Genomic DNA, 25,743 nt, shown 5'->3' on the forward strand with positions numbered 1-25,743 from the left:
CAGTGGGCACTCAAGATGTATTTGTGGAAGGAAGGAACCACATATCCACTGTTTGCATTTCCTGGAGCATCAGCCCCCCTCTTCTCCTGGTGCAAACCAGGCCCCATGAGAGAGCTCCCTGCCCCGTACCCCATCACCAGCCTGCTGTCACTCTAGGTGTGAAAGATACTGTGAGTCTACCAATTTGGGAGTCACCTACTCCCCCAGGGAGAACAAATCCTCTTTCTCATCACTTTTAACCAAGCCAAGCCTAAATCTACAAGACATCACAGTAATACACAGAAGCAACAAACACAAAACAGGTCACCCCAGGTCTTCCTTCATCTTTAAAAAAAATTTAGTAGCTGCCTTAATCTCCCCCAGAGGGACTTTATACCTGAGTGGGGCACACAGGTTGGATACAGCAGAGCTCCCTGGAACCTCACTGATAAAAATCAGATGCCCAAGGAAACGAAAGAGACCCAAAATGTCACCACCTCCTGTTTTCCAATCCTGGGATAATGGGGCATCTTCCTTGGCTTAGCTGCCCCCTGGCCCAGGACACCAACACACCTGCCCAGAGATCAAGCTGGCAGGCATATTCCCATTTTACATCCTGGCAAACTGGGGACTGCTCTCCTGAGACTGAGGGCATCAATCTGGTTGCTTTGGGTCTGGCAGACCTGGGCAACCTTGTGTCTGTCCAACTGGGTCCAAACCCCATCTCATGCCCTGCCGTTTGAAAAAAAAAAAAGCCTTCCCCAATCGAAAGAAGAAGAGGGCTCCCTGGCACTGCTCCTGAGTGCCGGCCAAGCCCAGAGGGGCTCCCGTGGACCCAGTCAGGCCTCACCTCTTGATGACAAACTGGATGCTGTTGCTGGCCTCCAGGATCTTCCGGAGCTTGGCGATCCCGAAGCAGTTGGGCCTGCGGAGGGAGATGCCTTCAGGCAGCCCCACCACAAACAGCTCCTCTGGGTACATCAGGAACTTGGAGTAGGGCACCTTGACAGGCTCCGAGATGCCAATGGCCTTGGCTGCAGAGACACAGCTGCTGTAGGGCCACCCAGACCTAAGGTGCCACGACCCTCGACTCCCACCCACCATGTGTGCATGGGGGCCGCAGGTGCTGGAGCTCTTCTGTAAGTGCCGTCAGCCCCGGTCTGTGGGTGAGAGACTCAGAGCCCACACGGGACGTGATCTGTCCCCTGGTGGTGCAGGAGAAACCACTGAGGGCTGGTGAGACCCGGCATCAGCTCCACCCAAGCCCACTTGTCCCTGCGCTGCCAGAAAGGCCCTCCAGAGGGTCCCTGCCACACCCCTGCATGGCCCAATACCACGCTGTGGGGACAGCAGATCTGATGCCCAGGCCAGGTACTGCTACTCACTAGCCATGGGGCCTCAGATAAGCCATGTCACGTCCCTAGGCCTCATTTTCCTTGTCTGTAAAATGGGCTCTAGGACACAGGATTTTGTGAGATGGGATAGGAGAACTTGAGTGAGGTATCTCGCTAGGGCCTGGCCAACTACAGGGGCTTAATGAAGAGCAGGCTTCCCCCTGCCTCCTCATCCTCTTCGCTGGTCTTTCTGGCAGGAAAGAGCTTATGTGCGTCCTCCAGAGGACCCTGAAGGAGGGGGTCAGTGGGGACAGAGGGGCAGTTACAGCAGACAGAGTGGCCTCTCCAGGCTGAGGCTGAGGCAGACTGTGAGTGTAAGCATGTTGATGGAAAAGGCAGGGGTGCTGTGTTTCAGAGAGTGGGGTTCTCTGGCAATGCCTCAGTCTCCCTGGGTGGGATGCCGGGAGCTGATGAAGTGCCTGGGCAGCAGTCCCTGTAGGGCCCCAGCCCCTCCAGCCCCTCCCTTCCCTCTGCCTGTTCAGGGAGCGGCTGGGATGGATTGGGGGGGAGGGGCGGTTGGGCCCAAAGTCCCTCTGAAAACAGGGCAACTGGAGGAAGGGCCAGGATGCCCCTTATCCTGGCAGGCTCCTTGCTCACCGTATCGCGTGTTGAAGAGCAGCTCCACCTGCTTCCGCAGAGGCCGGATTACGTCGCCATGACTGTCTGGAAGGCAAAAGGAAGTTTGCTGAGCCTCCCCAGGGACCGCAGGACCCCGCTTCTCAGCTCATGTCCCAGCTCTGCTGGTACCAAGAATGGCCCTGCACTGGGACCTTGGGATAGGGAGGGGGTGGTGGTGGCAGGTCACCTATTTCCTCAGAAGTGGCACCTTCCCAAACAGGGCCACAACTCCTGGGCTCAAATACCTGCTTGTGAAATTGGGTCTAGGGCATCATCAGGCCTTAATGGGAGGTTTTGAAGCCTAAGAATGACCAGGACCATGCGCCTTTCTACATGAATGACACTCTAGGCCAGCACAGTAAGTGACTTAACTAGTGAGTGAATACTAAGCCTGCAAATTAAGTACGCAGCCACCAGGTGGCAGTGGATATGTTAAAACAGTTCCCCCATCACAAGGCTCAGGAAGACAAGGTTCAGACCTCAGTCTTAAAACCTTTGTGACAAGCAGCAGGGTGTATATAAACACAAAAAAAGGAAACCCTGCAACTTTCCCTACAAGAAAGAGCTGCTTGGACCTCTGACCACATATCTCCTAGTTCAAGAAGACAGGTCTATAAACCTCCTCCCAACTCAGGCTGCCCACAGGACTCCCACCCCCAAAGTGGGTGTTGGGGAGACTAAAGGGAGATGAAGGGCAAGGGAGGGGCGAGACATGGGTGTTGGGGTGAAATGTGGCAGGTGGACAGTGCCTCACCCTCCACGGGCCTCTCCTCGGGCCGCGGGTCCTCGCTGGGGCCTTTGTCTGAAAGAGAAGAGGAAACCAGGAAGCCACGTTCATCATCTTCTGCATCCCCAAAGTCAGGTCAGACCCAGACTCTGAAGCAGAGCGTAGTGCCCACCAGATAAGATCAGGGACCACAGTTTTGTACAGGCACCAGCCCTTGCCTCCAGGTGGAGGGCAGCTTCAGAGACCAGGCAACCTGTGACATGCGGCCTGCACCCCCTGGGAACCCACCCTGCGCCTGCCTGTCCTTCCTTGGCGTGTGAAGTTCTGTTCGAGGCACTGAGGACACATGGCAGCAAGACAAAGCCTTGTCCTCCTGGGGTGACGTCAGACATAACACATGAAGCCAGATGGCGGTGATGTCACAAAGGAAAACGGAGTCGGATAAAGAGATAAGGGAATGGCAGGTCGGAGGGCATGGAGGAATCCAGGGGCCTCTGACGAGGTGACACTGGCCCTGATCTGGGCCCAAAGGACCCAACTTTGTCCAACTTGTCCAGATGCTCGTCCAACAGGCAGCAAAGATGCGGTGTAGTGCAGGGCAGGTGAGGGCTCAGGCTACACGAGGGTAGGTGAGACTGCCTTTGGAGGGGCTAAGGAGGGGAACACCTGGGCTGAATCAATGTAGGGAGGGTGGCGGCAAACTCAGGGATGACAGGTTTCCACAAATGGATGAAATACAAGGGCGGACAGTGGGGTGAATGGGGTGGGGCCCAGGCTCGACTGGCGGGCTGCAGGGCCCCCATCTGCAGTGGCTCTTTTGTGGCAGCGCTGGAGGGAGGCACAGGGACTTTCAACACTTGAAACAACCAGAAGGGAGCTGCGCCTTAGGAAGCTTGCCGGCGCCATGTACTGCCAGGTGCTTTCGTATGCAGAGCTAACTCTTTTCTCCTTTTATTTTAGGGCTAACCCTTAAATGGCCCCTTTCAGCCCATGACATGAAGCTGAGCTGGTGAGTGCTGGAGCAGGTGGAGCCCAGGTCTATTCCCCCGCCAGCTGGTGAAGAGGATGCTCAGTGATGAGGGATGCAGGGTGCTGGTCCAGAGCAGATCGGGGGCTGGAGGGCAAGGGGCTGATCCTGGCAGTCATCAAAGGTCAAGGCCCACTCACTGGTGGAGGGAAGGTGAACCTGCATCTGGGATCACCAGACAAGCCTGAGCCTTGGGGGTCAGTCTGGAGGAGCCGGAAGGTTCTGGAAGGTTTCATCTATGCTCAGCCTCTGACTTAAAAGGGTGGAAGGCCAGGCCTGAGCTGTTGGTCTAAACTTTCCTCAGGGAAGTGCGCCCACCTGACTCTGCCTGGAGGCTTTATTCCGGCTGTGGGAGAAGAAGTGGCCAAGTATGAGGGCTGAGATCAAAGCCTTGGGAACAGCTCTCCGCCAGGGTGGAGGGTGATCGGGAGGATCACCAGCCCAGCTCCCAGCTCACTCAGCTGCGTTAACTCAGGTGGGTGACTGACACGCGCTCCCGAGGCCCCTCAGCTCAGCTGCCTGAAGGGGTGACAGGCCTGGTGACAGCTGTCTCATCCAGGCCCACTTCTCACCCCATACTGCCGTTCCCGGGCTCTCCTCCCAAATGAACAAGTGCTCCTGTCTCCAGGGCAGCTCCCGGGGGATCCCAAATGAACAGAGTGCATTTTTGCCATTTCTAGACAGAGAGGGGAGCGGACAGGAGGAGAGGAGTCCGGTGGGGACAGAGCTGGGCAAGCAGGGCCACCAGGGAGGGTTTCCCTGGGCAGGGGCTTGTGACAAGGAATCAGGAAGCTGGGGGTGGCACTGCACACCTCTAGGGAGCCAGGCCGGAGACGACCAGACCCAGCCACCCACAGGGAACCAACTCAAGTCTGCAGTGTTGCGAAGTAGGAGCCACTAAGGAGAGACTTCTGCCACCCTTGTAGGGTCAGCCCGAAACAGAAGGAAGCAGGGCTGGGTTCTCTCCCGGGATAGGGGTGCTTTCAAAAGCAGCAGATGGCCTGTGTACTTTGGGGGCCCAAATTCCAAGCATGGGGAGCTCGCCTGACTCTCCCCGCAGGCATGCGCTACGGACCCTGAAGGAAACTGTCCAGGTGCTCACTGCTTTCCCGTGCTCAACCGTCATAATAAATAATGACCAAGGACAAGTCAACAGGACTGGAGACGTTCCAGGCACCAGGTGAGCAAACGAGGGACAATTTGTGCAAAGTAGTAACAACACACATTGCTAGCACTCATAAAAAACACAAGTGTGTGAAAAAAAAAACACAGGAAGTATGGACGCTAAACTAGTAGGTGCCCGAGGCGGGGGCACTGGGAGCTCTTCCTTTATGGGATACATAGTTTTGTATCATTTATTTTACAAGGCACATGTGTAATCAGAAATGGCTCATCCATGGACACTCTCTCCCCTCTAATCCATGGTGGTCCTGAAAACTTCAGAACTTCCATAATCCATCAGTTTTGAGTGGGGGCCTTGAAAAGAGTCCTAGACGGGGCATCAGTAAACCGGGGTCTCAGCCCAAGGCTGGGCGACCTTGGAAAGGTGGACTGGCCTTGCCGGGTCTGTTTCCTGATCTTGCAAACCAGCGCGGAGAAGCCTTTCTAATAGAAGTGGTGCCATGCTCGCCCATGGCCCCTCAACTCCCAGTCTCCAGATTGGGACCTCCTTTGTCTTCTTAATACTGCTGTGAATGCAGCCAGGTGACATGGGACCTCTTCGCAGCCAGGCCACACTGTCAGCTCATCCTGCTCCTCTGGTCCACTTAAACCCCCCACGTAGGCTCGCCACCATTGTTGCCAATTCCAGTCACGTCCAGCCCATGCCTGACAATATTCTTTCTTCATTATCAAGGTATTAAAAGCACATCACACTGATTTAGGGAATGAAAAAGATAACTCACTTAGCCTGACATAGCTACTTTTTTGATATTTTTTTTTCTCTTAACCAGTGATTATGTTTTTAACATGGTTGCAAACACAATCAGTTTTGTGTCTTTTACATTCTCCCTTTTGGCCTATTTTTGTGGCTGCATAATAGTCCATCAGGAGGATCCCTTAATGGTTCCCTGACAGCTGGACCCACTCATTCCAATTTTTCATGGTCACTGTTAACATTGCCATGAACATCTCTGTGCAGAAAACACTGTCCACATTTCAGACAATGTCCTAGGACTGGGTTCCTGGAAGTACCGGGCTGGGGGTGCTCATTTTTATTGGCTCTTTAAGTTGACCCATTTCTCTAAAAGGCAATTTGCCAATTCACATTCTGACCATCACCATGTCTGTGCCCATTTCCCCATGTGCTCAGCAAAAGTTCTCTCCAATTAAAAGGTGCAAGAGATTCACACTGTTCAATCCCTCGTTTCTATGTGGCTGCAAGTGTCTGTTTACCATCTCCTGTTTTGTGCGATCATCCATTCGTGCCGTGGCAGACACTGGGATGTACTTACTACCCAGATCCCTTCCAAGGAAAAGCTTGTTGCCTTAACAGCAGGGAGTGTTGTCAGCAGGCAGCTCGGGGCAGCTGCCCTTCGAGGACTGCTCTCCTGGGGTGGCCACAACTCGTGACTGATTGAGAGGTGGGGGTGTAAAGACCAGGATATCCAGTTCAGGGGGTATAAAAGTCAAGATATCAAGTGGGAACAACTCCAACTTGTTCCCATGGGGTTGGCAGAGGGTGTTGCTGCAGCCAGATCATAGTTTAACTTCTCCCTTTTCCCCCTCGTGCTTCCCCCTCCCTTACATGGGTGTTGATCCCAACGGCAGCCCTTAATAAACACCCCACACATTAAACTCCATCTCAGAGACTGCTCCCCAGGGAATGCAACCCCTGACACACGTCCTGAGGCTGTGAATTCTCCTTGTGCATTTCAGCCCAGTGTTCCGGTCCATCAAGGCCATGGAGAACATCATTCTTGGATGGACTGAGCATTTCTTTCCCAGGATCTGCAAAACTGCATAATCTCGTTGCCTGAGGTCCCTTTATCCAACTAATCAATAAGCATTCAAGGAAGGACTGAGCCATCCAGGACAACACAGGAAACCTTCCCCACGTGGAGGCTGGGGTCTCCCAGGGTCAGCCCAAGATCTTGATGTTGTACGAGCTGACTCACTGCTACGGATGACCCACACTGGGGTCTAACGGCTCACAGTCATCCATGCAGAAATCCGTTCCAGAACCGTGCGTGGGCCTAAGGCACAGTCTACCTGTTTGCAATTTGAGCAAACCCTCATCTCCAAGTCTCTTTTCCGTGGTCAGCTCATCTTTGTCCACTGTGACTTCTCTGTCCTGTGGACGGTGGACCTTAGGTGTCATCTGTCTGAAATTAGACGCATCAGAAGCTGTAGATCGCATTTATCCACAGCAGCAACACAGACCCTTTCTATCTCCCTCCTTACTGAACTGGACTCCCAGGTCCTCCTTACTCTTTCCTGTTTCCAGATCATTCTCCTTGACAGAGAAGCCGGAAGCAGATGAGGGGCAGAGACGTTCTGCCTTTATTCTGTTAGCAGTGAACATGGCACCACCCATCTGGGCCTGAAGAGAGCCTTCCTATTTATTTTTCCAGTCATCTGCTTATTTTTGGTTGGGGAAAAAATAAAAAGTGCAATAAAGCACACAGAATATTATAACAAACACTCATGGACCCACCAGCCGGAAGGAATATATGTTAGCATTTTGCCATATTTGCACCTGATTTAAAAAAAAACAAAACATTAGCCATACTATCTTTACGTTTCCAAATTTAGAGGAATGCTATATCGTCCATATCCTTCTGCACTTGCTTTTCACACTGAACATTACATTCTGAGATCCCTTGACACTGGTCTTTAAAAACGCCTACTACGCTTTTGCACCGTATCATTAAGCAATACCCACCCTTCTTCCCTCCAATCAAGCCCTCAGCAGACATCACACGCAAGGGAAAAAAACTGCCCTGGCCCTGCATGTCTTATTGCAGCGCTTTCCAAACTCAAATCATTTAAGTACTAATAATATCATTCCGTCATATCCACAAACCTTCTATATTGTAATTTACATACAATCTATCTTTATAATGACTCACTTTTCAAAAAGCGTTAACTACGTATAATGATTCTTACTTCTTATCTATAACAACGTATGCTGATAATGCCTGGAGCTGGGTTGGGCGTGTGAGGTTCATGAAACTATTCTTTTCGACATGGTGTGGTTTTAAACATTTCCAAAATGTAGTTTAAAAAACAAAACACATAGAACCCCACATCCTCCCTGCTGTTATATACCTGCTAACCACTCCTCTTGCCTAAATTATTCTCGAGTCTGTTTCTGTCTTTATCCCCTGCCCTCTGCAATCTGTTTTCCGGTCAGAGTTAATATAGTTAAGATGTCTCCCATTTGTGCCACCCCCGCCCCCACTGGTTCCTGTCTCCTTAGAGTCAACTCCCTAATCCTTCCTTTAATGTGTGTAACCCTGCATAACGCACCCCACCACCTCCCTTTCCCACTTCACTCTGCTCCAGCCACCCCGCTCCTCCTTGTTTTGGACACCCTGGGCATAGCCCACCTCAGGGCCTTTGTACATGCCGTGCCCTCTGCCTGGAAAGCTCTGTCCTGATATCCACACGGCTCCCGCCCACACCTCCTTCAGCTCTTTGCTCCAGTGTCACTTTCTTAGTGAGGTCCTCTCTGACCACTCAAATCCTATAATAACCGGCCCCTCCGGCGCCCGCCACCTCCCCTCCTGGCTTGGTGTCTCCTACAGTACTTACCACCATCTCACTTGCTGTTTTACTTATTGATTTGCTTACTGTCTGTCTCCCTGCACTGGGATGTTAGCCCACCAGGGCAGGGACTCTGGTCTGTTGGGTTCACTGCTCTGACCCCAGTACTTTCCATGGGACCTGGTACACAGCAGGTGCTCAATAAATAGTTGCTGAAAAAAATTAACAAATTTATCCAAACGGCAAGTCCTGGGAAAGACACAGTAACCATACAGAATAGAACTCAAAGCCTATTTCAAGTTTTCAGAAAGGAAGTCAATCTGAGTAGGGGAGTCAGGCATACACTGGGTTTTCTCTGAGCAGGGCAGTCAATACTAAGAAAAGCCAGGGGGCTCCCAGGCCCACCCCTTAACCCATCACATCCCAGGGAGGTGGGTCCCCTGCCCGCTTCTTACCAGTCAGCATCTCCATCCCGTAACCAGAATCTTCTGAGGGCAGATGTCCGGGCATCGAGTCTGTCATTTCTTCGGAGGTCGGGGAAGGGTCTGGAGGCAAAGCTCCAAATGAGGAGAGCATCTTCTGTCCACCCCACCCCGTCACAGTGTGTCAGGGACCCCCAGCCCAGCACACCCCGGAGCAGGACCCTTAAGGAAGCAGCACCTTGGACTTCAGCAGGCAGCCTTAATGATGAGCTCTGCTAGAGGCCAGTAGGGGCCGGAGGGGCCTGGAGCCGTGTGGTTACCCCACATGGAGCCTCCAGAGGCCAAGCACACACCCCTCTTCACAGAGGTGGAAACTGAGGCTCAGAGGGTTCCAGGTCTGGAGTCAAACTCAAAGCATCTTGCTCCAATGACCTTTCCTGCTCCCACCTCTGCCTCCCGAATCCCAGGGAAGCCAGGCCAGAGAAGTGAAGGCTAGGGGGAACTCTGGGAGGGTTGGGGCTGAGGCCTGATGCCCAGCACAGAGGGCAGACATGGCTGCAGAAAGCACATTTGAGGCCTCACTGCTTTCATGATCAGACCAGAGAAAGAGCGGCCTGGAGAGCCCTTCCTGGCCAGGGCAGCCCGGGAGGTGCCGTGGTGGCTGCGGCAGGCCCAGGGGTCCTGCTTCGGGAGCTGCTGGATCTCTGCATGTTCAGGCAGGGGCAGCGGGGGCAGCCCTTACCTGGGACGGTGACCTGAATGATATCCAGATCCTCTGGCTCGATTTTGATGGGCCTCAGCCCACCCAGCTCCCCAGAGGTTCCTGTGAGGGGAAACAAGGGATCTGATCAGGTGTGGACGTGAGCTTGTCCGGGCAGAGTGAGTCATTCCAGAACATTCTCCTGTCTGTGACTTGTCAGTAGCACCAGGAAAAGTCATGTCAGCCCTGGTGTCTGGGCCATAGATACAATGTACAGACCTAGCAACTGAGGCCCACATTGCCAAGGACACATGAGGAGGCAGTGGTGATACCAGAATCCAGGTCTCCTAACTCCCCTATAAAGCCACCCACATCCCACCTGCCCCTCCCAGGCCTCCAGTGAGCTCCCAGCATGCTCTGCACCTCCCAGTACAATCTGCGGCCGGTGGGGGTGGGGAACGGGGTGGGCAGAGGAAATTCCTTAGTACTCCAGGCTCAGATCATGATCCGAGCCTGCCTCCTCCCCCAGGCTGCGGGGCGGGGCTGCTGGAAGCCCTCCTGCCCCAGACACAGGCAGCGGGGTCCCGCTCCTCACCTGGCCCACAGTCTTCGGAGAGACTGCTCTTATCTGACCTGTGGGAAGAAGCCAAGAAATGACATGGCGCTAGCCCCAGCCGTGCCCCTCCAGGCAGTCAGAGGCCCATGGTGGCTGCCAGTTCAGACACACCCCTAACCACATTTGCTCCCATCTCCCCAGGATGCCTCCACGACTCCCCTGAGCAAGATTCCCGGTACAGCATCTTCCAGGACCGCAGTCTCCTGACTGCCCCAGCCAAGATCCCGCTCCCTCTCCTGGGGAGGACTTCTAGGCACCAGCCGTGCCCACCAGCTGGGAGCTCCTGAGGCCTGGGTCTTGCCAGCCTGGGAGCTCCATGACTTAGTACAGCAGGCGTTTGACCAGTGCTTGTTGTGGGGATTGAGAGCTGCAGGTACCACTAACCTTGAGGGGGTGAGCTGGTCTGGGAAGGGGGCTGGGGAGTGGGCTGGGCAGGACCCTGGGATGGATGGGTCAGTTCATTCACAGAACACTGTCAGGGGAGGCCTGGGCTTGACATGGAGATTCCAGGATAAACGACCCATCTCTGGTCCCCAGGAGCCCAGAGCCTGGGTTGGGGGCACTAGTGCACAGTGAACAGACTGTGAGCTGAGTGCAGGGTCTTGTGGATACACAGGGCAGATGCCTGACCTAGTCTGGGTGCCAGGAAAGGCTTCTGAGACTGGGTGCCACATGGCTACATCCCCAGGGGTGACAAATCCTCCAGGTGGAGAAAAATCGGCGGAGTCTCTGTTCTTCTGGGTCCCTTTACAGTCCTCCGCTCTACCAGCTGAGCTATCGAAGGGACTTTCGGGGTCCCTTTAGATTCTGCCTGGCCCACAGTGGGGAAAGGCACATGGGAGTCTGTGCGGGATGACCCTGTGCCTGTGCGGGGTATCCAGGTGGAGGGAGATGCAGGACACAGCATCCTCTGCCCAGCCTAGGCCTTGCTCCTCCCCGCAGGTAACACCACCTCAGCCCAGAGCTGGGGTAGAGCTGGGCCGTGGCCTTACCGAGCAGTCCCAGCCAAGTCCAGGACGGCAGCACGGGAGACCTCTGCAGAGGCGTCCTCTGGTGGGCTGGCTGGCTCCAGCTTCGTGGGGTCTTTGGTAAACTTGTTCCCTGAGGGGAGAGCCGGGGAGGGACAGGGAGGTCGGGGTGAAGGCTCCCCAGCCTCCTCTTTCTGTCGGGCACCTGGCAAGGGACTCCGTGGGAAGCTCCTAGGGGCACCCCTCAGGTGTGGTCTGGCCTCTATGTTCAGCCAAGCCAGGAAGGGGGTCTTAGGAAGAGATGCCTCCCCTGGGAGAAGGAATAAGGGTCCCAGTACCAGAGGATGCCAGAGACCTGAGAGGACTGGGCAGGAGGAAGAAGCCAAAAATGACCATCCTGACCTCACGTACGCTACTGGGGATGAGAGAGCCCTTGAGAAAGGGGCCGAGTCTCCCCCAAGGCTGTACCAGGGGACTGTTCTCTCACTGAGTTATCCTAGGAATCCACAGGACGGTGCTCTTACCACCCCCATTTCACAGATGTGGAAACTGAGGCGCATATGATCCTGCTCAAGTTCACAAAGCTAGTGGGAGGTAGGGCCGGTATTGGGACCCACATATGTCCCGTTCCAAGATCTGTGCTGCCTTTGCTGCACTTGGCAGAGCCCATCTCTTCCTCCTGAGATGCGGGCTGCCTGCTGGTTACGGCCCTACGCTACGGTTACTTTGCTTTGCAGCCAGGCGCCAGCGCTCACTAGCTGGACTTCAGGGAAAAGAACAGAACTGACTTTATAGGACTGTTGAGAACTAAATTAAATTAAAATTAATATGCTAACAGCTTAGAAGAGTACCTATCACGTATCAGTATTCAGCAAACATTAGCTTTATTACTCCCTGTTCAGGGCACCCCAAGTCTGGAGGGGATGGTCTGACAGTCTGTCTATGCCGGAAGCTGGAGGCCCCGTGTCTGCTTTGAGATGCAGAAGCCACACCCAGGCTCCCTCCCCACCCTAGGGTGCGGTGTCCTCCCGGGGACATCAGCTTGGCAGCTTCACAATGGACTACATGGTACCCTCACATACCTGTGAAAATTCGCTCATCAAACATCCTGGGGAGAGAGGAGAGACAGGCGTGAGAGGGGAGCTGGCCTCCAGTCCCCACAGTGACGGTCACTTGAGTCCCACCTGCAGACCTGGGCACCGGGCTGGCCACACATTGGGGCAGGAGAGGGCACAGTCCAGAGCAGCCAAATAACCACAAAGAGCCAGATCCCGAAAACCATTTCTCCACAGCCAGGGAAGGAATCGGCTAGCCCCTGGGGGGTCCTGGAGTGTCCAACCTACCCATCATGATGTCCTGGGGGGCCTCTTCCAGCCCTCAGCTCTCCTGGGCCACAGCTGGTGGATGACACACCCCATTCCCACCAGGGTTCAGTAGGTTTTTACCCAACACCGCCTGTGTCTCAGCAACAAGCCCTGTTCCCAAGAAGTTTTCTCTATCGATGGCACAAGCCAAGCTTGTCCCAGATCGCAGCCACATAAGGTTGTATGTGGGACCCCGCATGTGTGTCTCAGGAGCCAAGGGGGCCCAGGCAGGTAGGGGTCTGGGGATGGTGAGCTCAGGTGGGACAGCGGAGAGGTTCTCCAGGCAAAGGCCCAGGGGAGGGCTAGGCGCTCCACCTGGCCAGCTGGAGGTGTCTCGTGGGAGGTGACCAGCCTTCGGTGCGGTGCTCAGGCAGGTAGTCTCTAACCCATGGGCAATGGGGAGCCCCTGAGGGGCATGGCACCATCAGATCGCTCCATCAGCACACAGAGGATGGATCGGAGGCCAGAGGGCTGGAGGCTCAGGGGCCATTCAGGGACTCCTGAGTCATCCTGATAAGACACCTGGAATTCTTATTCTAGGAAAACGAGGATGGAGTAAAGGTTGGTGAGGGGGCTGGGATCACCCAGCCGCCTACCTCCAGGGCTGGTGTCTCTCTGTGCTCCCAGCCCCCCACCAGGGTGGCCCCCAGCAGCTGGTCTGTGGGGCCTGCAGCAGAGCCTGGGTGTCATGGAGCGGCTGGACAAGGGGACAGGGCTTAGGTCACTAAGCCCTTAAGTCACTAAATTCAGGCTGCAGAGGCAACAAGGGACAAATGAAGTCCGTTTGTCTGAGTTCATGACAAGGGGTCTGACGGTGCCCAAGGTGGGCCGAGCAGGAAACTCAAACAGAGGAAACAGGAGGCGACAGGAGGCAGAGAGTGGGTCACTGGGGTGGCGTGACCCCAAGCGTGATGTCCTGCTTTTATTCTGAGAGGCCCCGGTTCCCCTACTGCTCTATCTGGGTCCCCCAAGGCTGAGAAGCAGCCACGGGGAGTAATTCTGGGAAAAACCGGCTTCCTCTGCCCCTCCCTCTTCCACTAATAACAAGACCCATGGGCTTGTGGAGGGGCTTCCCTTTTTGGTAGAAAAGCACCCTGACCTCCCCCCACCCCACAGACACCTGGGCTGGGGCAGAAGCTCCACCTCCTGGCTGCTTCCTAAGTCCACTTTCCTCCCGACTCACTTCCACTAGGACGATCTCAAATGTCTTACTGGTGAGGCAGGGATGTGGAACAGCAGAAAATGCACCGGGAATCAGAACGGAGCAGCCTCTGTTCTAACACCTTCCTGACATCCATTTAGTCTCCAATCAGCACCGTGAGGCATGGACAATCATTAGTCTCATTTTATAGATGAGGAAAGTTAAGCACAGAGCAGTTATGTAACTTGCCCAAGGACACACAGCTGGGAACCGGCAGGGTCAGGACTGGAACCCAGGCTGTCAGCACTGAAGCACTTAACTACTCCTTCACATCCGAGGGAGAGGAGGCCAAGGAAAAGGACTCGTGTTTACTGAGCATCTACTACATGTCAGGTGTGTTACATCCACCTCCACATTTTATGCTGAGAAAAACCTGAGGAGGGGTATTAATTATCATTGCCCTATTTTTAAAAACGAGGAAACTGAGGCTCAGAAGAGAAGTGCTCCTCCTGGTTCTGCCCTTTCAGCTACTGATTCTGGTTATCAACTCTAGTTATTCAAAGTTATATCATTCAGCGAGTGACTTCAAGCACACTCTGCCTGATGCCAAGCCTCCTCCTCCAGGAAGTCCTACAGGCTTACTGCTCAGATGCCATTGAGTCTACACCTGGAAACTTGTTTTGACGCTCCCTGGACTCATCACAGGAGTAACCACCCCCCATGACTGGCAGTAGCCTCTGGGGGCAGGTGGGGACTGTGCTGTTTTGTTAAGTCCTCAGTAGAACCTAGTGAAGGGCTGGGACTGCAGGAAGTGCTCAGCAAATACTGGTGAAGAATTAAATGAGCTACAGTTTGGAGGGAGGGAGATAGGTCAGCCAGGTGAAGACTCAAATACCACAGTCAGGCATGTAAGGGGACACTGGGATGCCCCTGCTGTTTTCTGCTCCTCAAGCCCCCTACCTCCCTACCAAGAATCAACTGAAGGAAAAGGACTTAGGCAGCAACAGGAGAGATTTAAGCTAGACAACAGTAGGTACTGCCTGACAGAAGGGCAAATGATTTCAAATCACCTCCAGAAAGATTCTTTAAGTGGGACCCCTCAGTAGGGGTTGTGAGGGCATAAGACACAGCTCAGATGTGGTCCCACTGCCGCAAGTGACCAGCGTGACGAAGGGTGGGTGAGGGGTGCCGATGAGGGGAAGAAACCACCTGCTACCAGAGGGGGAAGCTCCTGAGTGAGGACAGGGGAGGGCTTCTAGACAGAAAAGTGAGCCTTGAAAGATGAAGACAGGTGGGAAGGAGGGTAGGGAGCAGTTCCAGGCAGAGGGAAGGGCTTCACAGCAAAGGCTTAGAGGCAGGTGAGGTGGCAGGATGTTAGCCAAGCAAGAGGGAAGGCAGAGTGGCATGAAAACAGGCAGAGTGGCCGCAGACAGGCCAGAGCCGTGGTATCCAGGGAGCCATGACACCAGGGCACAGTGAGAGCTAGGAAGACAGAGGAGAGCTGGGGAGTGATGAAGGGTTCTGAGTGGGAGTCCCCCATGGTCAGAGCTGACTTTCAGAGTGAACTCCCTGGGTGGCAGTGAGATGCCCGCCCACCTCCCTGGCCACTCTCACCCTCCTCAGCTGGCGGCCCTCTTCATCCTCACCCCAGCCTCTCACACGGGGACCCCAGGTCCATCTGGACCCTTTTCTCTTCTCACCTCTATTTCTCTCCTGCCTTGTGATCCCTTCCTGGCCCACGCTGCCAACTCTCAGGTTTTTCTCTCTAACCCAGACCTCTCTCCCAAGATTCTGACATCTCAACTGAGGCTCTGAAAATTCCATCTCTGTGTTAGTTGGCATCTCCGAGATAAACTCAGAACATGGGGGTGATCCTCACCTCCCCACTCTCCTCCCCACTTCCACTCACCAGCAAACCCCATCACAGCTCAGATTCTATCACAAATCTAGCCACGTCTCTCCCTCCACCTACCACGCCGGCCTGGCCCAAGGCCGTAGCAGCCTCCCCACGAGTCGCCCACTTCCGCTCCTTAGCGTCCGTGCTTCCCCAGCAGCCAGAGGGTCTGGCAGACCCCGGCATCCAGCAACCCTGCAGAGGTCCTTCCCAAGGCCCTAGAACAACCCCACAGTCTCAGTCAACCTCCACCCTCCTGCACCCCCGGGAGTCTGGGCTGCTCATGGAGGCCAACTCTTCTGCCCAGACACTGCCCATCTCAGTACTGGCCGCCTTTCTCAACCTTTCAGCTCTAGTTTAACCAATGGGGCTTTCTTGCACAGGCCTCCTGACCACTCTAAACGAGTCTCCCCTCTCCCTACCATTTTCTCTCCCATTACCCTGTTTATTTCCTAAGCTCTAAAACGTCAGATATCATGAGTCCAAATTTGGACAAGCACTTCCATCCATCCATCCATTCATTCCACAGACACACACTGGGCATCTACCACATACCAGGGACTGTTCTGGGTGCCGGGGATTCAGCAACCCTAACTCCCTGGTACCCCAAGCCCAGGCCCCTATACCCGACCCTGTACCTCTTAATGACAAAGTGGATGCTGTGCCGCTCCTCCAGGATCCGCTTCAGCTTGGGGACCCCGTAGGTACAGGGGCGCTTGAAGGGGATCTTGTCTGGGATGCCCACAATCTCCACGGCCTCAGGGTCGCAGGCGATCTTCCTGTAGGGGACGGGGACCATGTGGTCCAGGCCCAGGGCTTCCGCTGGAAGGGCAAGGGCAAGGCTGAACGCAGGATGGAGGCTGCGCGACATGCAGGGCCCCAGTGCCTGGTTATCAACCACCTCCCGCTTCCCAGGCACCACTCTGGCCACGCAGCACCCAGAGGGATTCTTCTGCAATGCCAAATATGTCACTTCTCCCTTAAAAAATGGGGCTCCCATCTTACTCAGAGACGGCCAAAGTCCCACAAAGCCCTACGTGACCAGGACCCCGTTACCCTTGACTTCATCTCCCTCCTTTCACTCCTCTGCTTGCTCACCCATATCTCGAGCCTCCTTGTTGCTTCCTTAACATGCCAGGCACCCAGCCACTCCAGGGCCTTTGCACCTGCTCTTCCATCTATTCAAACACTCTTCTCCCAGATCACTTCCTTCCCTCCCTTCCCCTCTCCATTCAAGTGTCTGCTCAAATGTCACTTCACCTGCCTAAAACAGCCCCCTCCATCTGTCCCGAGACCACCTACTTTGTTCTTCATCCCCCATCTATCATGACCTGATGTTACAAACATATTCATCTGTGCATGGGTTCACTGTCTAGAACCCACATAGGGCGGGACACAGAGTAGCTGCTTCCTGCATATTAGAGAGTGAATGAACAGCTGAGAGAAGCTTCCAGGCTGAAGGGGGGCTCCTGGTGAGATACCTCCAGTGGTACAGGAGTGCCCTATCCCTCTGGGAGGGGCCCGGCATTCCGCTCAATCATCAGAGACATAACTGAGACCCTGCTGGGAGCTGACAGCTTTACCAACAACAGCGTAGACAGGATCCAGGCTCTGGAAGTGGTTACTCGCTCTTTTCTTCCAGACCATTAGGTTTGGTCCTTTGCCATTTCAGTCATTTACTTAGAACCCAGCTCTCAGTTTTGCTCATTCACTCAGCAAATACTTCTTGAGCGCCTATTATGTGCTCGGTGGGACTTTCATGGGTCCCTGTTCTCCCCAAGGCCTGGGATGTGAGCTGGGTCAGTGCCCACCCCACTGCTGCCTCATCACTCCAACCTCTTCCAGGATCCACATCCCCTCGCTGTTCCTCAGGCCCCTCCCCATCCTGGCCTTGCTCCTTGGGCCATCCCAGGCTGTCTGTGTCTGGATAAGGGCCAGTCCAGAGCCAGACGCCCCTGCAGCCACGCCCAGACCAGGGTAGGGCAGAGTCACCGTCTGGGCCCTCCCTGGGGCCCGGGCCAAGATTGTTTTTCTGTTGATACGGCCCAGGTCTGCGTTGGCGGCTTTGGCAGCCAGATCCCACTGTGAAGTCACACTTAGCTCGTTGTCTAATTAAACCCTCGAAATCTCAACAGCTGTCAAACCATTTCTTGCCCCGCCTCCAGCATCACCAGCCCCCCGCAGCCCCAGCACTTGAGCGATAGGTTCTTCAAGTCTACATAAATCCATCTCCCCGCAGGGTCATCTGGTTTGCCAGGCCTGTCTTTTCAGCAGCAAGGAGATCCGGTGCCCAGAAGCACCAGCCCACCCACCCTCCGGCGCTGCCCACTGGGCAGGGGAGGATGGAGCCGCCACGCACAATCCTGGGTCCCCTGTGTAGCCTCAACCTCTCCCCAGGGGGCAGAGACATTGAGGCTCCCTGAAGGCTGAAGTCCTCTCATCTCTTTTCTGTTTTTTCCACCTGCACCCCAGCCCCACCGCTGGCCCCTTTGCCCAGAGTTGGTGGCTGAAAGGGCAGAACTAGGCAGAGGATCTGCTTGGCCGAGGTCTGCAGGATGCCTCAGGCTGCCAACAACGTCCCCACCCCGGGACCCCCCAGTATTCTGGGGGGCAGCTTCTCGCCAAGACGGCTGAAGTGACAGCTCAGAGGGAGCTCTGGCCTGAAGAGGGGCAAGGCCTCAACCACTCCAAGTCCAGCACTCCTCCCTGGATTTGGCCCTGGTGGTGGCCCAACTGCCGACCTCCGGAACAAACTCAGAATCCTGGAAACATTCAGCATGCACAAAAGCCTGGAAGACTGCCTGCATGGCCAGGGCAGAACCCACCCAAGGCAGACAGAGCCAGCCCTCCCCAATTTCCCTCTCCCTGCAGCCCATGAACTCACACCTGCCTGGGGCGGGGAGGACTCACGTGTAGACCGCCCTCTGCAGTACTGGGCCTCACCCAGCCCCACCCTAACCCGGCTGGCCCAACCTCCCAAGCCCACATGCTCAGGCCTCCCCAGCCCCAGGGTGGATCAAAGAACACCTCCTCCTCCATGAAGCCACCACGGATTCCTCAAGTCCGCTGAGACCTCACCTTCCTGAGCTGTCCTCCCTTTCTGAGGGCCCCCACCCCTGCACACTACTACACACGGCAATGTGCTGCCGCAGACACATCCTCGGGCATCTGCTGAAGCCCCTTGAGCCAGAGTTGGTCTGAATGCCTGGCACAAGGTGGGTGGCTCAAAAGGCATGACTGAGAAGTGAGTGAACCAGTCACTGTGTGAGGATGAAAACGAGGGGAGGAAAGCAAGTGTGATGTAAGAAGGAGATACAGGGTCTTCATCTCTGGTTCCTGGTCCAAGCGCCTGAAACTCTCACCATTTTCAGAGTGGGAGAAGTGGGGGGGCCTTTTGTTATTCATAAAAAGCCCCTTTTAACCTACCTGAGTTGATGCTAGTGAGGTGACTCTCAGCGGGCCCCTAGGTAGACTTGAGGATGGGGGCTGGTTGCCAGAGGAACCAATCACGTGATTAGAGGGTTGGAACCTTCAGCTCCCTCACCTCCTGGGAGGAGAGAGGGGCTGGACACTTCGCTAATCGCCAGCGGCCAACGGCTAAGTCAGTCACATCTACTAAACGGAACCTCCGTAAAAACTCTATAAACGAAGGGGTCCAGAGAGCTTCTGGGTTGGTGAATCCATGTGCCAGGAGTGTGGTACATCCCAAACCCCATGGGGGCAGAAGTTCCTTGATGCTTCCAGACCTCGCCCTATGGACCTTTCCATCTGGCTGTTCATCTGTATCCTTTACAATAAACAGGCAACAGAGGCAATGTGTTTCCCTGAGTTCTGGGAGCCATATAGCAAACTGACAAACCAGGAGGTGTTGTGGGGACCATACATATGTAGCCAAGATGGACAGAGTGTGGGCACCCAGGGGACACACTACCTGAGTCTGGCATCTGAAGAAAGGGGCAGTCTTGGGGGACTGAGCCCTTAACCTGTGGACTCAGGTCTGCTTAACCCCAGGGAGTTAGTGCTAGAACTGAATTGAATTGTAGGACCCCCAGCTGGGGGCCACAGAGAACTGGAAAGTTGCCTGATGTGGAAAACCTAGCTAAGCTAGGGCACGGTGGGTGGTGAGGAAGAGGAGGAAAAAAGAGATGAGAGGGAGAGGGAGGGAGAGGGAAGGGGAGGGCAGGAAGGGTGGGGAAGCCCTACCCCCACAGGTTTGGTCTGGTCATGGTGAGAAGCCCAAGGTTAGGCAAGGAGACTGGCCAATTCCAGAGCATCCGGCAAGCAGATGTGGACTCCCAGGGCAGTGCTCTTTTCTGACTCCGTACATGAAGGCAGCTCCCGAGGTCCCTGACCCTCCTCTCTGTCCCTGCAGCTCCAGGTGGTACTTCCCACCCCCCACCTCCTGTGGCCCCACCACGCAGAGGGACTTCTCCATAGAGGGGCTGCACGATGCAGGTGTGACTCGACGACATCACACCTGCGTGCTGAGTGGTCTGAAGGTACCTGTGTCATCTCCCCAGGGACTGAGAGCCACCCACCCAGGCAAGGGCCACACTGCATATGACCGCTGAGCGGGGCTTTCAGACGAAGCTCAACAAAGTCTGAGCAAGTGAGAGTGAGCTAGGACTGCCCAGGAGACAACGAGAGTAGCCGTGGTGATAGGTGGGCACCGCGGGGTTCTGAGGACCCTGAGTGGGAAGGGCTCCTGGGTTGTCTGCTTTAGACCCTGTCTTCTAACCAACCAGTGGCTGCACTGTCCACTTGGCTGAAGCAGGACCACGTGGAGGACACCCCTGCCCCAGTTACCACCTGTGTCTGCTGCTCAGAGTGCAGCAGAGGGGACATGTGCTCTGAGTTCTGCCCTGGGTACCTGGGACACAGAGAGGGGCCAGCGCGGTCCTGGCCCTCACGGGGACAGACACAGGCAAGGTGCGTCATGTGTGCGATGTGTAACAGAGAGGAAACCGTCAGGGCTCTGGGGGCCCAGACGGAGTCCTGAAGAACAGGTGGGAGTTTGTCCCCCAAACAGGCAAAGGACATGCCGGGCAGGGGGTACAGCCCGGGCAGCGGGGAGGAGGCAGGGAACAGCGTGGTGTGTTGGAAAACCTGCAGACACGCGAGGCCAAGAGTCGTTTTTCTGGGCCCTCTGGATGGTCCCCCAGACAGACGCTCTGCCCCCAGCAGGCCCACCTACCATAGGTGAGTCCACCTCTGGGGCTTTGCCATCAGTCCAGCCCCCTGGAGAATCTGGAAGGAAATATTGACACAACCACCCCCAACCCAGGCAGGAGATGACATTCGTGTTGACGGCGCGCGGGTGCCAGCATATGGCTCCCGCTGCCGTGTTGGGGAACACGAGTGACTGCCACATAATGAGATGCTCAGTGCGCTGCTGGGGCCACACCGCGGGCCGCGCCGCCCACTCACCATATCTGCTGTTAAACAGGATCTGCACACACTCCCGGAGCGTGTTGATGTCCTCGGTTTCTTTTATGAAGGCGTCCCACTTCTCTATCAAAACACAGGAGGTACAAGTGAGGGTCCATCGGAGCAGGGACCCCCTGCGGCCTGGCTGCCTCTTGCTTCTGTCTGCCCCGTGGACAGCCGGTACCGTGCAGGCTCAGTTGGTCCATCCTGGGTCTCTCCTGCCCCAGACCGGCAGGACGCTGGGAGATGCTGAGTCCTGACCTTCAAAACCTAACCCTCATGCCTTGCGCACCTGGGGTCTCACCCAGCTTTGGCCGTGCTGATGTCCCTTACACCCTCAGCTCTGCTGGCCTCTCTCATAAAACCAAAGCTTCTGCCTCAATTTAATGTTAATAACTAGAGGGATTCTTTGGTTATTAAAATTATAAAAGTAACATCTTTAACTTATTAAGAGCTTATCTGTGGTAAGTACTTTATATATATATATATATATATATATATATATCTTAGTTAATCCCTCAGGATAACTTGTAAACATAGATGTTATTTCCATTTTGCAGATAGGGAAACTGAGGCTCAGAAAGACTGAGTAACTTGCCTGAGATCACCCAGCTAGTACCTGGTGCAGTTCTATCTCAGCTTGTATCCCTTGCCCACCATGGCCTCCCACAGTGCTGTTCTGCCTGGACATCCCTGCCAGGGACACACCTGATATGCGGCAGTGTGAGGTCTCCATTCTAATCCTGGAAAACTAGGTTTCTTAAAGAACGTCTCACTGAGGGTGAGGCTGAGACCTCCAAAACTGCTGGAAAGTCTTATTTCATCCCTTTTTGGTATAAATGAATCCCAGATCTTCCTGTTCTCAGTACTGTGTGGTACTTTCAAAAATCTGTCCACATTATTTCCTTGACATTTGCTCCTTCATGAAGTGGAATTTAATTCCTCTCTCTCCCTGTGAGTCTGAACTGGACCAAGTTCCTGGCTTCTAATGGGTCACTATGGCAGAAGAGACTGATTTCTGAGGCTAGGTCCTACGAGACATGTGGCTCCCTCCTTACTCTCTCCTGGATCACTAAGTTCAGGAAACCAGCTGCCATGACATTCAAGCAGTCCTGTAGAGCCCCATGGAGAAAGGAAAAGGCCTGACAACAGCCACATGAGTGAGCCTGGGAGAGGATCCTTCAGCCCCAGTCAATCCTTCAGATGATCACAGCCCCAGGTGACATCTTGATCACAACCTCATGAGAGCTCCTGAGCCAGAACCACCCAGCTAAGCTGCTCCTGAATTCCTGACCTTCAGAAACTGTAAGATATACAGGCTTGTCATCTTAAGCTACATTTTGGGGCAATCTGTTACACAGCAATATGTAACTATGACACTCTGGTTCTACTCACAAGGCTTTTGTGCAGTACTGTTCCACCTTTCAGAGACCCAGTGGATACATATTCACTTCAGTAAGCACCACCCCAGCCCCAGATTCTCACTCTGGTTGGGGTGCTGCTGCGGGCACTGGCCTACCTGACTTGTCATGGACGATGGAGAAGAGGATGCGCTTAGAGGCATGGACGTTCTGAATGAGAGGACCACCAGGCCCGGTGGGCTTCTGTCCTGGACAAGGAAGCAGAAAGGTACAGGTTCGAGGTGGGCCCCAAGAGGGGTTCCCCAGATCCAGCCTGAGTGCACAGGCTGGGGCTTTGGGGTAGCAGTCTCACTCACCAGAGAGAACCCAGAACTGAGCCCTATGATCACGAACTCAAGGCAAGTTCCCTGATCAGAGGCCTGAGACATTCTTGAGCAGGGTCTGCTCTCCAAATGGCAGATGAGGGAGGGCAGGATGTCCGAGCTCACCTCTTCCAGGTGGGGACACTGGTTTTAGGCAGACAAGTCCCACCCGCCTGCTTAACCCATACATCTGTGGGGAGGGGGGGAAATGTCCTTTTTTCTCCTTCTCAGAGTAACAACAGCAAGTAGAACTTAATAAACACCTACTCTGTGCCAAGCACAGGACTGGTGCTTTAATACAGCAGTTCTCAAACGAGCACACACGGGAACCACTTGGTGGACCTGTCAATTTGCAGGTGGCTGGGCCTCCTGCTCCAGACTCAGCAGGACTGTGGCTGGGCCCGAGACTGCATTTCTGACATGCTTTGTCATTTAATCATGATAACAACCCAGTGAGGTAGGTGCTGCTGGCATCTCTGTTTTACAGATGAGGAAACTGAGGCTCAGAGAGGTAGAGATTTCTTCTGGGACACACAGCCACTATGCAGAAGGGCCAGGATACGGACACAGGTCTTTCCCATACCCAGCTGTTCCTCCTTACGCTTTCAATACCCCTAATCCACACTGGGTATGTAGCAGGTGCTCATTAAATGCATGTACCTGATTAGCATGTCTATTCCCTCCCTAGATTCCTCTGGAGTTCCCTCAGGCAACTCTTTGTCCCAAACCAAGGACACTGTTCATAGACGACTGGGTAGAGGCTCAGGACCTGACTAGGTCTAAGTCAGGACACCATCTGTCCCGCCCCAGCCCCTCAGTTCAACGTCCCTCTTTAGCCCTGGGAAGCTGCCCCTACATGAGTGACCTCTGTCCCACCCCCAGACTCAGAGGTCCCAGCAGCAGCTTACCACAGCAGTCTGAGAAGTCTTGGGCACCAAGGGCCTTGGGGTCAGGCCCGGGCCGGCCGAGGCCCAGGTCACTGGGGGCAAGCGGGCAGGCGGGCACCTCCTGTTTGAGCTCTCTCACGGTGTGGTTGGGGAGGGTGGCGTTGTACAGGAAGCTGGTCACAGAAGAGGAGGTGGCGGTGGGGGCGAGGTCCTGTGGTGGCCCCTTGGGGGCCTGGCTGTGCAGGCCACAGTCCCGAGACCCCTTGGTTATCAGGGAGACACCATTCAGCTCCACCAGGGCCTTCGAGTCCCGCCCACCATCCTCGAGCGGCCTGGGTGAAGGAGAGGACACGTGACGGCTTCGTACACCTGTCCCACCAGTGGTATCTCTTTCCGCAGTCCTCCCCCTGCAGAACATGATAGCCTGTAACGTACGCAGGACAGGAGCTAGTCCCCATTTTACAGGTGGGGGTGGAGGCCTGGGCAGAGGTGTGACATACTCAGGGCCACACAGCTGGGCCACCGGAGGATCTGCGCCCTGGCCCTCAGCCTCTGTGCCCCATGTTCACCAATCACGTCCTTTCAGCACCTCTGACTGTCTCCCATCTCCTATCGCATCCCCTCTCTTCCTGGCTTGTGCAGTGGGTGTGGTGCCTGAGCACTGCTGGGCAACCTTAAGCCCTCAGGCTGGCTTCCTGGATGCCCCAGCAATCGGTACCCTCCCAGCCTAGCCTCCACGACCTCACTGCCCATCAGTCCTTAATGGAACCCTGGGTTTACAAACTGAGCCGGCACACACGGTGTGGCTCCCCGCCTCCACACTGTGGCATGAGCTGTTCCTGGTACCTGGAGTGCTGCTGGCGCTATTTTCTCCCCAACCAAGCCTCTCTGCAACACAGAAGTCCACCAGGAAGGCTTCTGTGACTCGACACCTGGCCCAGAGCATGCTCTATGACTGAGTTTCTGCCTCACCTCCATCAGCAGACTGGGAGCTCTTACAAGCAGGGTCCCCTGTGGGGGTCTGAAGTCCCCTCCCCTCGGCTGGATAGGCGGCCATGAGTGGCCAAGCCAGCATGGAAGTGGGGCATCGCCCAGCCTGGCCCTCAGGGTACAGCCACCAGGCCCCGGGCAACTCCCAGGCTGGCCGCCTCACTCACCTCTTGAGCTTGAAGCGGATCCGGTGGCTGTGCTCCAGGATGGCCATCAGGGCCTTGGGGTCATACTCGGCAGGTCTCCGGAAGGCCAGGCCCTCAGGCAGCCCCTGCACGGCCAGCAGCCCCGGCTCCCTGAGCAGCCTCTCGTAGGGCAGCGGCACCACGCTGGCCCTGCCCAGGGCCTCGCCTGTCGGGGAGGGGGTCGAGGAGAGGGCTTAGAATGAGAGGGCAGCCGGGCTAGGGTAGGGGCTCCTTGGGGTGCTGGGTTCCCAGGAAACTGGACCCCACGGGCCCCTCAACTGCAAACCTCATGTAGAATAACCCTCTGCGGGCGGTGAGTGGGATGAATGCGGGCTGCGGACCAGGCCCCGCTATGGGCACCCGAGGGCAGGGCTGCCCCTTCGAGAAGGTTCCCTGCCTCCCTCACCATTCTCTTCTCCAGGCATCTGCGGGGAGGGGAAAGCAGGACCGGGGGCCGCAGGCAGGAGGTGAGCAGAGACAGGGGTGAGAGAGAGAACAAAGGGTGGGAGGGAGACTGCAAGAAAAAAGCCGCAGGGAGGAAGGGAGAAAGAGAATGAGAGAGGAGGGCAGGGAAGGGAGAGAGAAGTAGAGAAGAAACAAAAAAGGGAGAGAAGACAGGCTGAGAAGATGGGGAGCATGAGTAAAGGGCGAGAGGAGGGATGGCCGAAGGGCCTCAGCTCACGTACATCTGCTGCCCCCACCTAGAGCCGGAAAGAGGCCCCTCACCTCACAGCCACCTCTGACTCTGCCCGAAGCAGGCAACGGGGGTCAGGGCAGAGTGAGCTGGGAAAAGGGTCTGCGGTGGCACAGCCAACCAGACTTGACAGGTCCTCCCATCCCAGGGGGGCAAGCGTGCCCACCAGGACCTCCGGGCCCACACCCCCTCTTGGCCTCCTCCTCCTGACATCTAGACACATAGACATCTAGGGGTTTCCTCCCAGACCTCTGCTGCACAGAACCAAAGGCTGTGGTAG

General features: G+C 55.4%; 1 protein-coding gene and 1 long non-coding RNA gene across 8 annotated transcripts in view; one reads left to right on the top strand and one right to left on the bottom strand.

Moving 5' to 3' along the window:
• GTF2IRD1 (GTF2I repeat domain containing 1) overlaps positions 1-25,743 on the bottom strand; it is a 95,415-nt gene that overhangs the window by 35,203 nt on the left and 34,469 nt on the right. For 3 of the 6 annotated variants that reach the window (XM_006201366.2, XM_072943091.1, XM_072943090.1), the window contains 13 exons: positions 24,752-24,935; positions 23,616-23,926; positions 22,504-22,593; positions 20,985-21,068; positions 16,196-16,379; positions 12,241-12,266; positions 11,183-11,291; positions 10,170-10,207; positions 9,617-9,697; positions 8,908-8,997; positions 2,746-2,793; positions 1,971-2,036; positions 830-1,013 (listed from right to left, as the gene is read on the bottom strand). In XM_006201366.2, coding sequence (XP_006201428.2) covers positions 830-1,013; positions 1,971-2,036; positions 2,746-2,793; positions 8,908-8,997; positions 9,617-9,697; positions 10,170-10,207; positions 11,183-11,291; positions 12,241-12,266; positions 16,196-16,379; positions 20,985-21,068; positions 22,504-22,593; positions 23,616-23,926; positions 24,752-24,935 — 1,495 coding nt within the window. Of the gene's footprint in view, positions 1-829; positions 1,014-1,970; positions 2,037-2,745; positions 2,794-8,907; positions 8,998-9,616; positions 9,698-10,169; positions 10,208-11,182; positions 11,292-12,240; positions 12,267-16,195; positions 16,380-20,984; positions 21,069-22,503; positions 22,594-23,615; positions 24,002-24,751; positions 24,936-25,743 lie in introns of all 6 variants that reach the window. The other 3 variants (XM_015236953.3, XM_031687350.2, XM_031687354.2) reach the window with 2 other exon arrangements.
• Positions 3,727-7,931, top strand: LOC140687130 (uncharacterized). Of its 2 annotated transcripts, XR_012061255.1 has the most exons (4): positions 3,727-3,942; positions 4,050-4,220; positions 4,806-4,925; positions 6,623-7,931. It is a non-coding gene; the product is annotated as an uncharacterized lncRNA (long non-coding RNA). The 2 variants fall into 2 exon arrangements; XR_012061254.1 differs by having other exon boundaries at positions 3,727-4,220.

Source organism: Vicugna pacos, chromosome 18, assembly GCF_048564905.1.
Source record: "Vicugna pacos chromosome 18, VicPac4, whole genome shotgun sequence".
Lineage (NCBI taxonomy): Eukaryota > Metazoa > Chordata > Mammalia > Artiodactyla > Camelidae > Vicugna > Vicugna pacos.